Source organism: Apus apus, chromosome 3 (genome assembly GCF_020740795.1).
Source record: "Apus apus isolate bApuApu2 chromosome 3, bApuApu2.pri.cur, whole genome shotgun sequence".
In the NCBI taxonomy this organism is placed as follows: domain Eukaryota; kingdom Metazoa; phylum Chordata; class Aves; order Apodiformes; family Apodidae; genus Apus; species Apus apus.
In genome coordinates, this window is record NC_067284.1 from 99,806,295 (window position 1) to 99,820,116 (window position 13,822).

Consider the following 13,822-nt stretch of genomic DNA (forward strand, 5'->3'; position numbering starts at 1 on the left):
TTGACTGTATGGTGCTTGATTTGTGCTTCCCAGTGTTCAGCCAGACAATGCCAGTATTGTCATTCTGTGATCACACCCAGGGTGAGAACTACAGACCCTGACTGTGACTGTTTAACTGTTTATCATTTCTTAATTGGTGTCCAGTTAATAGTCAGGTTAAACACAAAACTCTTGAAATACGGTAATAATTTCTCATGTCAGACTGAGCCAAAAGCATTGATTGTAGGTTCATTTTCCCCTCAGTAAAACTTATTTTTAATGTGGAGTGGGAACCACATTTCTTCTGCTATGCATGTTACCCTTGCCCTTTTTTTCCTCCTATGAAGTTTCCAACCAAACCTGATTTCTGGGTAAACTTGAAATAGTTGCAGCAGCTACTTCTGTTAAATCTGACTTAGTCTGACATACCACTTAATTTGACCTAGGAAGGATCTCTTATTAACAAAATGATTATTCAGTATTTTGAATAGTGGTAGAGGCATCTCTGAGAGATCCATCGTGCTTAACACAAGGTACTTCTGCCTGGACAAGGGAAGAAAAAAGCCCTTGCCTATATAGAAGTCGAGGTTAAAATAAAGGAATCTAGTATATCATAAATAATATAGAATTACTGTGGCAATCTAGTTTGGGAAGTTGCATTTCTAAAGGAGGGAAAAGCTTGAAAATGTGGTCGCTTTATAATAGTTTACATGGGAGGAGCAGTATACTGGCCCTGTAATACATACAATCCCAGTTTCTTCATAAATTTTGCAAAGGAGTAACTTCAGGCAAACTGCTTGTCTCATCTATTTGAGTGCCTTCTCATTAGAAGTGTCTTGTTCCTTGTCCATTATTCTTCAGCTGCTGTGTAATTCAGTTGAGAACCAGGGTACCTAAGTGTATTATACTATAACTGTACTGGTAACATTAATAGGAGAAAGAGGGAGGAGGAGACTGCACCTGGATGCAGCCAAGGCCATTCAAGATGCAGGGGAAGTAAAATCCCTCATGCTGTTATGTTTGGGGTTTTTTTTGTTTTCCTGTTTTTTTCATAGCAGGAGCCATCTTGCACAGTCAGGCTTTTATGACACAAGTTATTTCTGTTTTCTGAAGTTTTTTTCCTTTACCTGAGTTCAGTTTAGTTTTTTGCAAAATTCTAAGGTCAATTGTCCTCTTGATTTAAGAAATTGTTTGTTCTGTCTGGTGTAAGACACTTTTCCTGCCCTCAAAACCCAAAAGTTTTCTTCTTCTGATCTTGTGAATTGTGTCTGAAATGTGTGCATTGCTCCTGTGTACATCGCAGGATGTCAAACAGGTTTGATGTTGCTGCTCCACTGTAGGAAACCTGATGTAGTGAAAGACTGCACTGACACCTGTGCTGTTGCATCAGGAGGTTATGCTACATTGTTCATCCTCTGCACATTAGCTTCTCTTTTTTAGAGCCACTGCTTATAAGAATATGATCTCTGCTTTGTGGGTGTGACACTTCTTCCTAGATGTCTTACTCTGCATTTGGTTATGGTAACATTTACATTGTTTAAATTGGTTCACTCGGGCACTTTGAATTGGTCTGTGTTGAGATGCACAGTCACAAGCAATTGATTGACTCTTTTTCAAGTGCCTTAATAAGTGACTGTGTCAATATACAAAGCACTTCATCTTAAATGGAACTTGTATGTTGAGGCTAGGGAGAGAAAAAAAAAAGATCAATTAGATGTCAGTGTCAAGAGAATCAATGCTGGAAGAGGCACAGTAGTGGGAACTAAAGTGTTCATAGATGTAATCTGGTGGGTTGAATAAGAACTTGCAGCATTCTTAAACGCTGACATTTTTGCTATCAATTATATGTTATAGTAACATGGAAGGTACAGGTTTATTACAAGAAGATTTTATAAAAGTGCTTCTAAATAAACAGGGTGTTTTGAGATTTTTTTTTTCTTACTGTTGCTGTGTTGAAGAAATTGCTTTCTGAAAACGTTGTCACCAGCATCGCACCCCCTAATTTCAGTAAGTCAATGTTTGGTGGCATTTTGGAGCCTTCATAATAAAAATATATATGGAAATACAAGCATTAATGTAAATTCAGAGTAGTCTCCTCCAACTGCGGGGGCTTTTTGGTGTGATTAAGACTAGTGCTTCTCAAGTCACACATGTACCTGCATTTATTTTGCACATTTTCCAGGTTCAAAAACTGCTGTTTTAACAGTATCTCTCTCTCCATTCTAAGCCACAACTTTGGTGGTTTTTCACGTATCAAAATGTTTTAGAAGTTGTGAACAAATATCAGCTTGCTGTAAACAAACTGTATGTACAATTAGCCTTAATGCAGTCCAGCTGTTTACAGTCTGTGTAGCCTGCATGTTTGTGTGTAGGACAGAAATACCATGAATTTCAGTGCACTGTATGCTTTAGTCTGTATAGTGTCTCCTCCCATTCCTCCACAGCTTAAAGTCTAGCCTTTTTTTTTTTTCCTCTCAAGAACAGAAAACTAGTATTAAAAATGCATAAGTGAAGAGAAAGTGGAGTAGAGCCTGTCAGTTTCAGGGTGGAAGTGGATCACCAGCTACATTGACGTAGGGAGCAGTACGTTTGGCTTCACAGCATTTGAGATGTAAAAATAGTTCTTGTAGCTAACCTTTTGTAGAGGAGCTTGTTCCCTTTTCTTGACACTGACTCTAAGCATTGCCAAGTCTAGTTCTGTATGAAGATGACTGTACAGCTCTTAGTTCTGGACAAAATAGATATCCTGAGAGTTCGCATTTTTGTGAATTACAGATTTATCAGTGTGACCTTAATTCCAGTGTGACCTTAGTGAAGCCACATGTTTTTTGTCTTCAGTCATGTTGTGGGCAGAGCAGCAAGTCCACATGAGTAAGTATAGGAAACAATTAACAGAAACCTCTCATGGTTGCATGATTTTATCCAGTGGTAGGTGTGAAATCACTTAGAGTAGTTTCTCTTGGTAGAAGACAAGCTGCTACACAGCTGCTGAAGGATATGAAAATAAATTGACTCTTATGCATAGAAAACAGTTTCTCTTCAGAAATCTGAGACTTTTGTATAGGCAGTATGAGTAAATAGTAGTGGAAACATGTAGTTTGACGTGCAGGATGTGAGGCATCTCAAGTTAGCTGCTGTGTAGGCATAAGTTGTTAAATACGCATAAGGAGGACCCTAAATAAGCTATTTCCAGAACTGTACTTCATATCTTTCCACTCTTTGCAACTTAGTGCTGGCAAGGCAAATGATGATTGTTATGTTTGCATGCTATTAACTTCCCCTGCTCCTAACTGTTATGAGCAGCAATAAGTACTAAGACTGAAGAAAATAAATACAGTCTTCTCATTGAGAGAGCATTATTCTACTTCTGTGGAAATTTGTAAATGCATGTTGTTGCTCTTCTGTAACAGTATTTCCATGCTCTGACATTTCTGTGTATACGGTAAAGTAGAAGTATTGTCATGTGAAATGTTGCTCACTCATGTTAACATAGAATCATAGAATGTGTGGGGTTGGAAAGGACCTTTAAAAGGCACCTAGTCCAGTCCCTCCTGCAGTGCACAGGGACCTTTTTAACTATATTAGGTTGAGTCCAGCTTGTCTTGTTAAGCTAGTATGCTAACTTGCCTTATAAAATAGGCAGCTAGGTTCACCATGGAGATTAGAATTGCAATTCTTGCTTATGGATATTGGAAGGTATTGCTTTCTTGAGTACTAAGTCTTAACTATGCATAAATGCTTGTGTTTGTAATGTAACTGTAAAGGTACCTCTATGTATGCATGTAATCTCTAGAATATTATAGTTCCAAAGATATCTGTAAAGAATACAAGCAGGACTGGTGGATTAGACCTGGTCAGAAGGAAAATAACAAACCCAAACCATAGCATATCCAGAGTGTTTTAAACTAGTTTAGCTTTCATGATGAGTAACTTCTGGTTCCTGTTACAGATAATGTTACTATCACATCCTCCATTGCTACGTATAATTGGAAAACAACTGTTTTACATTTGGGCCAGTAACAGCAATTTGTGACCAGTTCTTGTTTAACCAAAGTACCAGGCAGTGACTTCCTTACAGTACTGGAAAGAGTGGCTTGCTTGCTTGCTTTGAATGAATCACATTCACATATTGAAAAATAATTGCTTAGCATATGACAGTGGTTGTACAAATTCCAATTATGGAGTTGTCTTGAGCTTTTCTTTGTGGGTGTCCCCGTGGAATGCAAAGGCTCAGGTAGCAAGTTGTTAAACTGTAGTACTGTGATCACTCCTCACCTTCATCTGCACCCATAACCTCAGGCAAAATCTGACTACTGAAATAGGTTTTCACAATTTGCAGTGTTTGCATGCTCTTTTTCTTGTGCCTTTTTTTTCATTTGACTTCTTATTTCATGAGGCAGCCTCGTATTCTGGTAGTTTGGCATTGACTATGTAAACAATATTTTAACTTGATATGGTGACAATCTTGTCAGCCCTCCTATGAATGTTTCTGCTTGCTGGCACACTTACAGTGGTATGTGGCATGCATGCATTGCACAGTCCCTTTCACCACAGCAGGGGGCTTACTGTGGTGTATAGTTTCCTTCCTGATTTTATCTTCTTTCCTTCATTGTTCACTCTACACTTATTTTAAGGTAGAAACATGGGCATTTGTAATTGCAAGTAGTAAGCTGAAACATCTTTGTCAGTCAAACTCTTTAACTTCTCAAAAAAATAAAAAAGTGGGGGGGGGGCAACAAGGGATACCCCTATCCTCTGTTCCCAAACAAAAATATAAAGTACTTGTCCCAAAGAGGAAGGATAAAGCCTTGCTTAATCTTTTTAGCCTGGTCCTGGGATGTCTAGACAACATCAGAGAGGAACAGGGAGTCTTTATTCTGTTTCTGGCATTACTGTGACTGCTACTTGGAAAACTGTCTGAAATGTCTCATCTGTTTCAAGAAGAAACCATTAGGGATTGAAATCGACTAAAGAGGATACAAGGAAAATAAAGAGGTGACTGGATTGCCATTCACATGTGCAGGTGTGGGTAACAAAAACAGGAGCCTGAGAGTTCTATTGGATAAATGTATACAGGATTTTTAGTGGCTGAAAATTGAAACTAAGCAAATTTTTTTAAAGTAATAATTTCCTTTCAGCAGTGAGGGAGATATTATATGTGTTTCCTCCCCCCTCGTCCCATCCTCAAATTGTGTATCTTTCTGAAAGTCCATTTTGTACTTCAGACATGGCTTTTTGTGAACTGAATCAGGAGTTTAATAGGTGGAAATCTTGTGCCTGCACTGTGCAGGAAGTGTAGCCTCAAGCCCACTTTGGCTGTGAATAACCTCACAGTTAAGGAAGTGGCATTGGAAGTGAGAAAATAACAAAAAAGTAACTTCGCTGCTCTTTATGGTAGTGACTTCTTTTTCCCACTGGTTGGTTGTTAGGTTTTTTCCTGCTGAAAGCAAGGAGTATCCAGTGGGTGTGCCATGGCTACATGTGGTTTGTGAACAGGCAAAGCCCAGCTCCTTTTCAGGGACTACTTTATGAAGGGGGCAGTGGGGCTAGGAGTGGAGGTGCTGAATCATGGTTTCCTCTGGAAGGAAGTGGGATGATGGGAGCAGCTGAGCAATAAATGGGCTTTTTGGACAGCATTGCTACTGCCTCCTTGTCAGCTGTTTCTGGAGGTCCTCTCTTGTTGCTTTCATGTATTTATTCCCAGGAACATTTTAGTATGTGAGTCTGTAAGGCTGGTTGTCTCTTAAAGTCTACCCCATCTCCACTCCCATTTTCCTAGAGGATTTATTCCAAGGAGAAAACATATTAAAATTGTACAGTAGAAAAGAGGGCCTTCCTTCAGGAGTGCAAGTGCCCAGGACCACAATGCTAAGGTAATCATTTACCAAGAAGAAAGCTTAGAAATGAAGTATCATGGGCATTGCAGCTACTTCAATGTCTGCTAATGTGCACACTTGCCCTATGGTAAATAGAGCACAGTGAATGCAGTTCTGTGGTTGCTGTAGAGTAGGCTTTTAACCTTCACATTTCTTGCTGAAGGAAAAAGTTAATTTTTAGGGTGACTCTCTATAATAACTTTTTTTAATGCCTCTCTTCAGAGGCTCTTGTCCAAAGAGCTTGAGTTTAATGTAATTTCTGAGTATGCCTAAGGCCTGGCCTGCATGCAGGTGAGCAAGGCAGCTCTAAAACTGGAGATGTATGCTCATTCCAGTAAGCTGTTCAGCTGTGTCACCGTGACTTTTCTTGTGTATCTTGCCATTCCTCTGTGCTGTCTCTTCTAGCCCCTCTTCAAAAATGTAACACTTCTCATTGCAACTTTGGCTGTCCTGGACTTTTTCCTTTGTCTGATCACAGGCTTACTTTCTCTACTCACTGCTTCAGCATGGCTTCTGTTTCCAAGTAGTTTTCAAGATGTATTTCTTACAGTTGGAGGTCCTCATTTTTTATGGCAGTTACCTAGATCTTTTTAGGTACTCTACTTAGTTTTAGCTTCTGAACATCAGGGGTTTCTTGGCTTTTGTCCCTCGAATAGAAAGGATCTATTCATGCATCAGGAGCATCCATTAGTATGAGGAAGGAGTCTGCCAGGAACAACTTAGTTGGCCAAGAGGTTAGAGAATGATTTATGGCCAGGATGGAGAGATGACTCTGTGACTAATTGGATTCTCTGGAAAATAGCTATTTTAGTTTTTTCTATTTGATTCATTATTAATTTGGTAAAGATACTGACATTCCACCTCCTGAGGATTTTTCTTTCATTATAGAATTTTTTCTCATTCAGCTGTATCTTTAAAAACATAGACTTCTCTTGTACCTCCTTGCCCCATAATGATTTGCCCCTAACAGAAGGCTCTTAATTATTTAGTAATGTGTTCCCTCTCTCTGTTCCCCAAATAGCCTTTTTTCTGGTGGTTGTTGTTTTGTTGTGTTTTTTCCCCTAGAACAGTAGGAATGAGCAAGTCAGTAATAGTCTACAGAAGGGGAAATCAGCTGCTCTAAGGAGTTGATTATTTTTAATTTCTTTAAATTTTAATCTCAGTGTACTTGTCTGATGTTACCTTGAGGACCAAACAGATGCAATGTTTCTTTTGCAGGTGGTTTAGTTTCTTAGCTAGGTGTGGTGTGGCATTTGTTTTTGTGTGTTGGTATTTGAGATTGCTCATGTACTTGGATGTTAGGTGTGCTGTATCAAGTTATATTGACTAAATAACAGCTTCTTGCAAGGACTCCCCATCTTTTTTGTGCTAACTAAAGAGACATCAGGGGATTATCAGTCTCAGTTACAGAAAACTAAAGGTGTGAGAACATGTATTTTAACCACTTACGAAATACTTGCTGGCTTAATTAGGGTTCATTCAACCAGAGCTAAGCCACATTAATGGCTTCTCATAAGGAATTTGGCATCTGCCAAGATCCACAAAACTGTGGACTGGAGCTGAGATTACACTGAGATTGTTTGCTGTTTTTTTGCTTGCCACTTAAGTGCCCACAGTGTGTGTGTTTGAAAGCAGACTTGCTGATGCTTTTTGAGAGGTGATGTCTATATATACATTCCTAACCCATCTCTTACCTTCTTCTCCAGTGCCTTGGAAAGAAACATGGACCCTTCAGCAGAAAGGGGCTGAGTAGGAATATCATATCCCATCCCTTTTATATTCTGTGGGTGAAACATCTAGGGGCATGAGCTTACCCCAAGAGCTTTCTTGGACACCTCAGAAGTAAAATGTTCTGATTTGAATAATGCTTCCATATAGGTACATTGAAATGAGACATCTGAGAGGGCAATGAAAGTAATCCCTTTTCCCATGCTGTACAGTGTCTAGTGTATATCAGCAACTGTCTGCGAGCTTGGCAATGATCTCTCTTGACAGTCATTCTTCAGTAGTGTATCCAGTGTTAATATTACTGCCTCCCCCTTGTTTTGCAGCAGATTCTAAGGTTTCTTTGCCACTCGCTCACATGAGAAGAGGAAAACTTGACTCAGCCTTTTGGCAAGCATCCAACTTCTGGGCTTTCATTTGCCAATGATCAGCACAGCATCTATTGTAGAAGTATATGCAAATTAATATTATGCAAACTGATAATTTCTAGGTGCTCTAAGTTATGTTAGGAGCAGATATGCTTTCCCATGTGGATGGGCCCCAGCGTATGTGTTTTCCTTGAGCAAAGATGATAAACTCTGGTATGTTTGGTTTTTTTTGTCTTTACATAAACTTATGTCAGGTGAACATCATAGGAAGAGCAGTCTGGTATAAGCTACCAGCAACTTTGTAATTGTTGAGAGTAGTATTGTGTATCTGCTGTCCAAGAATTACATAGCCCTCAACAATATTGTTCCCTGAGGGAGTAGTGTTTTTGCATCAGTTTAATCCTTAAAAAAAAAAAATAATAATCCCCCAAACTATCAATACAGAAGCTCTCTACATACTCTCTCTCACTCCACCAATTTCTAGAGACCCACTGACTTGTAAATCTTCTGATGCCATTTCCCCACATCTTGGAGGCTTGGTCTTGATTTCCTAAAGAACAGGTGTTACATGGTATCAACAGCATTTTCAAGTCTTAAAGGTATGATATTGTCTGTAAAATCTGACTTACAGATGACTTCATTTTAGCAAAAACAGAAGCAAGAGCTCTCATTCATGAGAAAGCTCTCATTTCATGTCAAAGTTGAATGGAGAGGAGAGAATTTTTAGTGAAGAAAAATGGAGTGTGCAGTAGCTGTACCTTTTTTTGTGTGTGTTTTGTGTAAGAAATAAACATATTCCTCATTTCTACAGTGAATAATTTGGCTTTTAGTGGGAGTTTCATTAAACAGTGGAGCCAGGCTTTTTTCAGTGACATCCAGTGATAGGACAAGGGGCAATCGGTGCAAACTGGAACATAGGAGGTTCCATGTAGACATCAGAAAAAACTTATCTAGTGTGAGAGTGACAGAGCACTGGGACAGGCTGCCCAGAGAGGTTGTGGAGTCTCCTTCACTGGAGACATTCAAAACCCGCCTGGACACGTTCCTGTGTGATGTGCTCTAGATGATCCTGCTCTGGCAGGGGGGTTGGACTAGATGATCTTTCGAGGTCCCTTCCAACCCCTGAGATTCTGTGATCCTCTGATTTTCAGTACTGGCAAATGTTATAACGTTCATGTAAATGTTACAATCTAATAGCAATTGATTTATATTAGGCACCCCTTCTTTGATGTGCTTCATCTTGGCAAAGATAATGCACTAGCTTAAGTATGTGTTGAGGCTTTCTTTTACAAAACAGTTTTTCGCTCTGTTGAACAAGACAATCTTTGTAGGCTTTGTTTGCTTTCCTTCCCCTTCTCCTTCTTCCTCCTACACTTTGAAGTGTGTGGGTTTTGATTTGTGTGGGGCTTTTTTTTTCTGCCAGTTAGTCTCTGCACTAAGTGTCTGGAGTAGACTGCACTTAACTAGTCGATGCTTTTTCACAGCATAGCTGTGAAAGGAGCTCAAGGAACTGAGCGGGTTGCTAGGCTACTAATCCAATTTACTGACAGATGAACTTGACAAATTTATGCAGTAGTTAAAGATGTGTCTGCTCTACCCTCTCACTGAGGCTTCCATTCCTGCAGCAGCATCAACAGAAGGGTGTGTGCAATTACCTTCACCAGAAGCTTATTCTGGGTGACTAGGTTTACAGGGAAATGCCAGACTTTTCCCTGGCAAATGTTTGTTTCCTTCCCTTGTCTTGGCTGTGAGTGAGGTAAGCTCTGACAGGGAACAGGTTGTTGGCCCTGACTCACTAATTGTCATGCCAACAGTGATGGTGTGGGTGGGCAACTTGCTTTTAGTAGTGCCACTGAATTTGATAAAATAAGCATTTAAAAAAACTTAATCCTTGACTTTTGAGTTTCTGATTAAAATATGCTAATTAGTTCATGGCTTTATGTAATTAATAGTTCACATGCACCATACTTACAGTGCTGGTGTGAAATAATTACCATGGGTAAGAGTGCTGCCAAACACTGTTGGAACAAACAGCTTAATTTCCCTGAGGAGATGCAATACTCTTATTAGTATGTATTGGTGTCACATTGCTGGAAAGCTGATCAGTTCTTCCAGGTGTTTCCTGCATGTAAGAGCTGTGTAGCTGGAATCTTGGGATTTGGCAGCTGCTCCCAAATCAAAGAAGTGCTAAATGGAGACTTGTAGCCTACCAGTAGGAGATCAAAGATTTCAAGAAGAAAGTACATGATCATTGCTCATTTCTTCAGCAATTTCTTCTTTACTTTTATTTTTATATAAACATAGGCAAACAGTGCTGGTGATCCTTGGTCCAGCTGGAACGTTGGGAAGTCTGGGAACTGGGACAATGGAAATGCTGTTGACAGCTGGGCGACGAAGCCTGAAAGTATAGCTGGCCAGAGAAACAGTGCTTCAAATAACTGGGAGGCAGGACCAGCATTTGGTCATCCACAGGCATATCAAGGACCAGGTGTGCTAATAATGCTGTTATTTTTTTAATGCATTAAAGTAAGTGGACAGTAGAAGTAAGAACTGCTTAATATCTTAGCACATGGCTTCTTTAAAAAACAAAACAAAACCAGCTTCCTTGTAGCACATTGCTATGTGAGTAAACTGGACACTTAAATAATAGGGTTTTTAAATAAAATGGAAAAAAACCCTCAGATCTAGAGTAAGAGACACCTCAACCTTGTATGGAAGTCTGACAAGCTAAAGTCTTGGGCATACATCATCTACCCTCAGGTGTGTTGTTCAGCTTGTGTAACTGGAACTTTAACACCCTTGAATTTGTGTCCTCATGCCTGTGAAGTAGTACTCTCTTAAATCCTTAATTTTAGGAAGTGGCTTGCCAGAAAGCTTCTCTAGCTTTCTGTACTAAAAGCCCAAATTAAGAGGAGAACTCATAACTGGGGAATGCTAACATGGAATGTATGAATATGGAACACTATTGAATTAATCTTAACAACCAGCATCTCTGTTTCTTTTTTTCACTCTCTGCCAATGGCTTTCTGCTGTAGTGTTTTGCAGGTTTTATTTGGTGGGAATGGTGGTAATTGAGGAGGAATCATAAAATAGAAGGCTGAACTAGCTCTTATTTACATTGTGTTGTTGATTATTTGTGTATGAGTGATGAGGCAGCTGCTTCTGCTTTTAAAGAGTAAATATTTAACTTTCTCATTTCCCTACCCCTCTGCCCCCTCCTGTACTTTGGCAGCTGCTGATGACGATGATTGGGATGATGACTGGGATGACCCAAAATCAGCTTCACCATCTTATCTTGGTTACAAGGAGACTGAGACATCAGAGGCTGGAGGGGTCCAGCGTGGAAATTCTCGTTCAGCTGCTATGAAGTTACCACTTAACAAGTAATGGAAAATGCAGGGCACATGTGTATATATTGAAGAGAATTGGAATTTGTCAAGACGTGTAAATGTGTGACCATTTAACCTTCTTGAAAAATGCAATGTAAATATTATAGTTTTGGGACAAATGTGGCAATGGAGTCGTAGCCCAGCATTCTCCCTGTGTGATTAGAGAACAGATCCATGAAGGTCAAAGTACATGACAAAGCTGTACAATTTGTGGAAGTGTTATACAGGCAAATGGTGCTTCTGCAAGATCTGAGCTTTGGGACCTATGGGTTTTAAAATTTATGCCTTTAATACTACGTGTGCTTAGTGAAAATGAAAAATGAATGCTGGTTCACCCATGCAGCAGGTGATCAGACATGTTGCCCCAGAGTTCATGAGCGGTTCTAAGTGGCTAGGAGTGGGGAAGAGTTCTGCTCTCCTGTTTGTGCATCACCCAGATTGTTTCTTGAGCCGCAAAAAGCTCAATTTTTAGACAAAAATCTTACAATAGCATGAAGCTGTGTCAGGGTCTTGCTAACATTATATCATGTTACAACTTAATGTTTGTTTATTATAAAACTACTGTTACTCTGAGAAGCTACTATGTGGTAATCTATAAGTGGATGGAAGCAGAGTGGGAAAGGATTATAGAAGAACGGTCTGCTCAGGAAGTTAACTACAATTAACTACTAGACATGCAGAGACAGCTGGTTTTGTTCATTAGTGGAGGCTTTGTCCTATTTTGCAACTGAACCTTTGCATCATTGTGACATCTACGTGTTGCAGACCCATTTAGTAGAATCAGTATAAACACACCTGATTTAACAGCATTATTTGTCTGTGAAGTCAGTCCTACTTTTCTCCTTGTATTTCTGCAAGCAGGGAGTAGGTTGGCAGTACGTGAAATATCTTAATAATCAGAAAGAACTGCTGTTGCTTTTTGTGAGACTTCTTGCATTTTTTTCTCAATTGATGGAGAAATTATGGAACACAACTCATGTTTCGAAGCAGTTCCTAAATCTGCAGTTCGTCGTTCTTTCAGATTGAATTCTCATAATCTGAAATGGCAGGATAGTGTGCATGAGGGTGTGTGTGCATTTCCAGAGAGAGTGGCCTGCAATGGAGTGGCAGATGTTACTTTGTGGGCTGCTTTTACATTTGTTCTGATTGGCTGCAGAGCACAGATAGCTACTTTGACTTGGAAGAAGGGGCGTATATTACACAATAAAAGCTGGCAGTCAGGAGCTAAAACTTTTCTGCTTTTTCAGGGCAAATTGTTAGGTTTTTCAAGTAATCTACATCAGTTCTGTTACATACTTGAGAAATACTAAATGTTTTTTTCTGTAGTTCAAGCTAATTCTGCTTATGTCAAAGGAAGGAAAATACCAAATAAACCTGTAACTCCATTTTATTGCTAGATTTCCTGGATTTGCAAAACCTGGGATGGAACAGTATCTATTGTCAAAGCAGCTAGCAAAACCCAAAGAGAAAATTCCCATAATAGTAAGTTGGGGATGTGTGTATAGTTTTTGTGTGTGGGAGGTGTGTTTTGTTTTGGGGTTGGGGTTTTTTTGGTTTTTTTGTGGCCTGTTCATTTTTTTTGATCCTCCCACCCTTCCCTTTTCCCCCAACTCAACTGTTATCCTCAGGGCTGCTATATGTATTTGGGTCAGAAGAAACTGATACTGAATGTATAATTAGAAATAGAACTGTCATAATAAAACTGTGTACTATTTAAGTGTTTTAATTTTGTTAGACTACATCTCAGAGTCATATAATCATTGAGGCATTTTTCAGGGTCAAGTCGTAACTCCTCCTTTCTTCAAAATGTGCTGATTTGTTATTATTTACTATTTTTTTGGTACTTTTTTTCATGCTGGATCTGCATTACTTGTGATCATGAAAATAAGCCTTTTTGGGATTGGGAGGCAGAGCAAATTCATTACACCATCTATTAGTTATCTAGATAGCTATCTAATACATAGGAACTACATTGATAAAGTTTTGCAAGATCTAGTCACGATGATCAGGTCATCCTCTGACCTAAAAACCAAACTTCTAGAGTTCTGCTGAAATGTGGTTGAAGCAGCAATCCCTAGAATTCACCACTTGTTTGCTATTTGGGAAAAATTGCGAAATACAGAATAAGAAACAAATGTGGTCCATCTCTGGTTGTGAGAAACCATTTTCTCTCCTGACTATCAAGCTCTCACTGAAATCAGTGGAAACTCAAATGAAGAGGAAGTATTTGTCTCATTGTTTGCAGCTGGAACAACATGATGTATTTGTGATTTCTTACAGATTGGTGATTATGGCCCAATGTGGGTTTATCCTACCTCTACATTTGACTGTGTGGTGGCAGATCCCAAAAAAGGTTCTAAAATGTATGGTCTCAAGAGCTACATTGAATATCAGCTGACCTGCACTGTAAGTGTATCCAAAACAGGATCTTCTCCCTGCAAATATGAGTCGTTTGTACATATAATGTGGTTTATGTGACTTTGTG

The 13,822-nt window shown here is 39.4% G+C and overlaps 1 protein-coding gene across 3 annotated transcripts in view; it reads left to right on the top strand.

Annotated features, from left to right (window-relative positions):
- LOC127383389 (sorting nexin-9-like) overlaps positions 1–13,822 on the top strand; it is a 625,662-nt gene that overhangs the window by 591,985 nt on the left and 19,855 nt on the right. For all 3 annotated transcript variants that reach the window (XM_051616256.1, XM_051616257.1, XM_051616258.1), the window contains 4 exons: positions 10,253–10,436; positions 11,181–11,331; positions 12,735–12,819; positions 13,618–13,743. In XM_051616256.1, the coding sequence (XP_051472216.1) occupies positions 10,253–10,436; positions 11,181–11,331; positions 12,735–12,819; positions 13,618–13,743 (546 nt within the window). The remainder of the gene's footprint in view (positions 1–10,252; positions 10,437–11,180; positions 11,332–12,734; positions 12,820–13,617; positions 13,744–13,822) is intronic.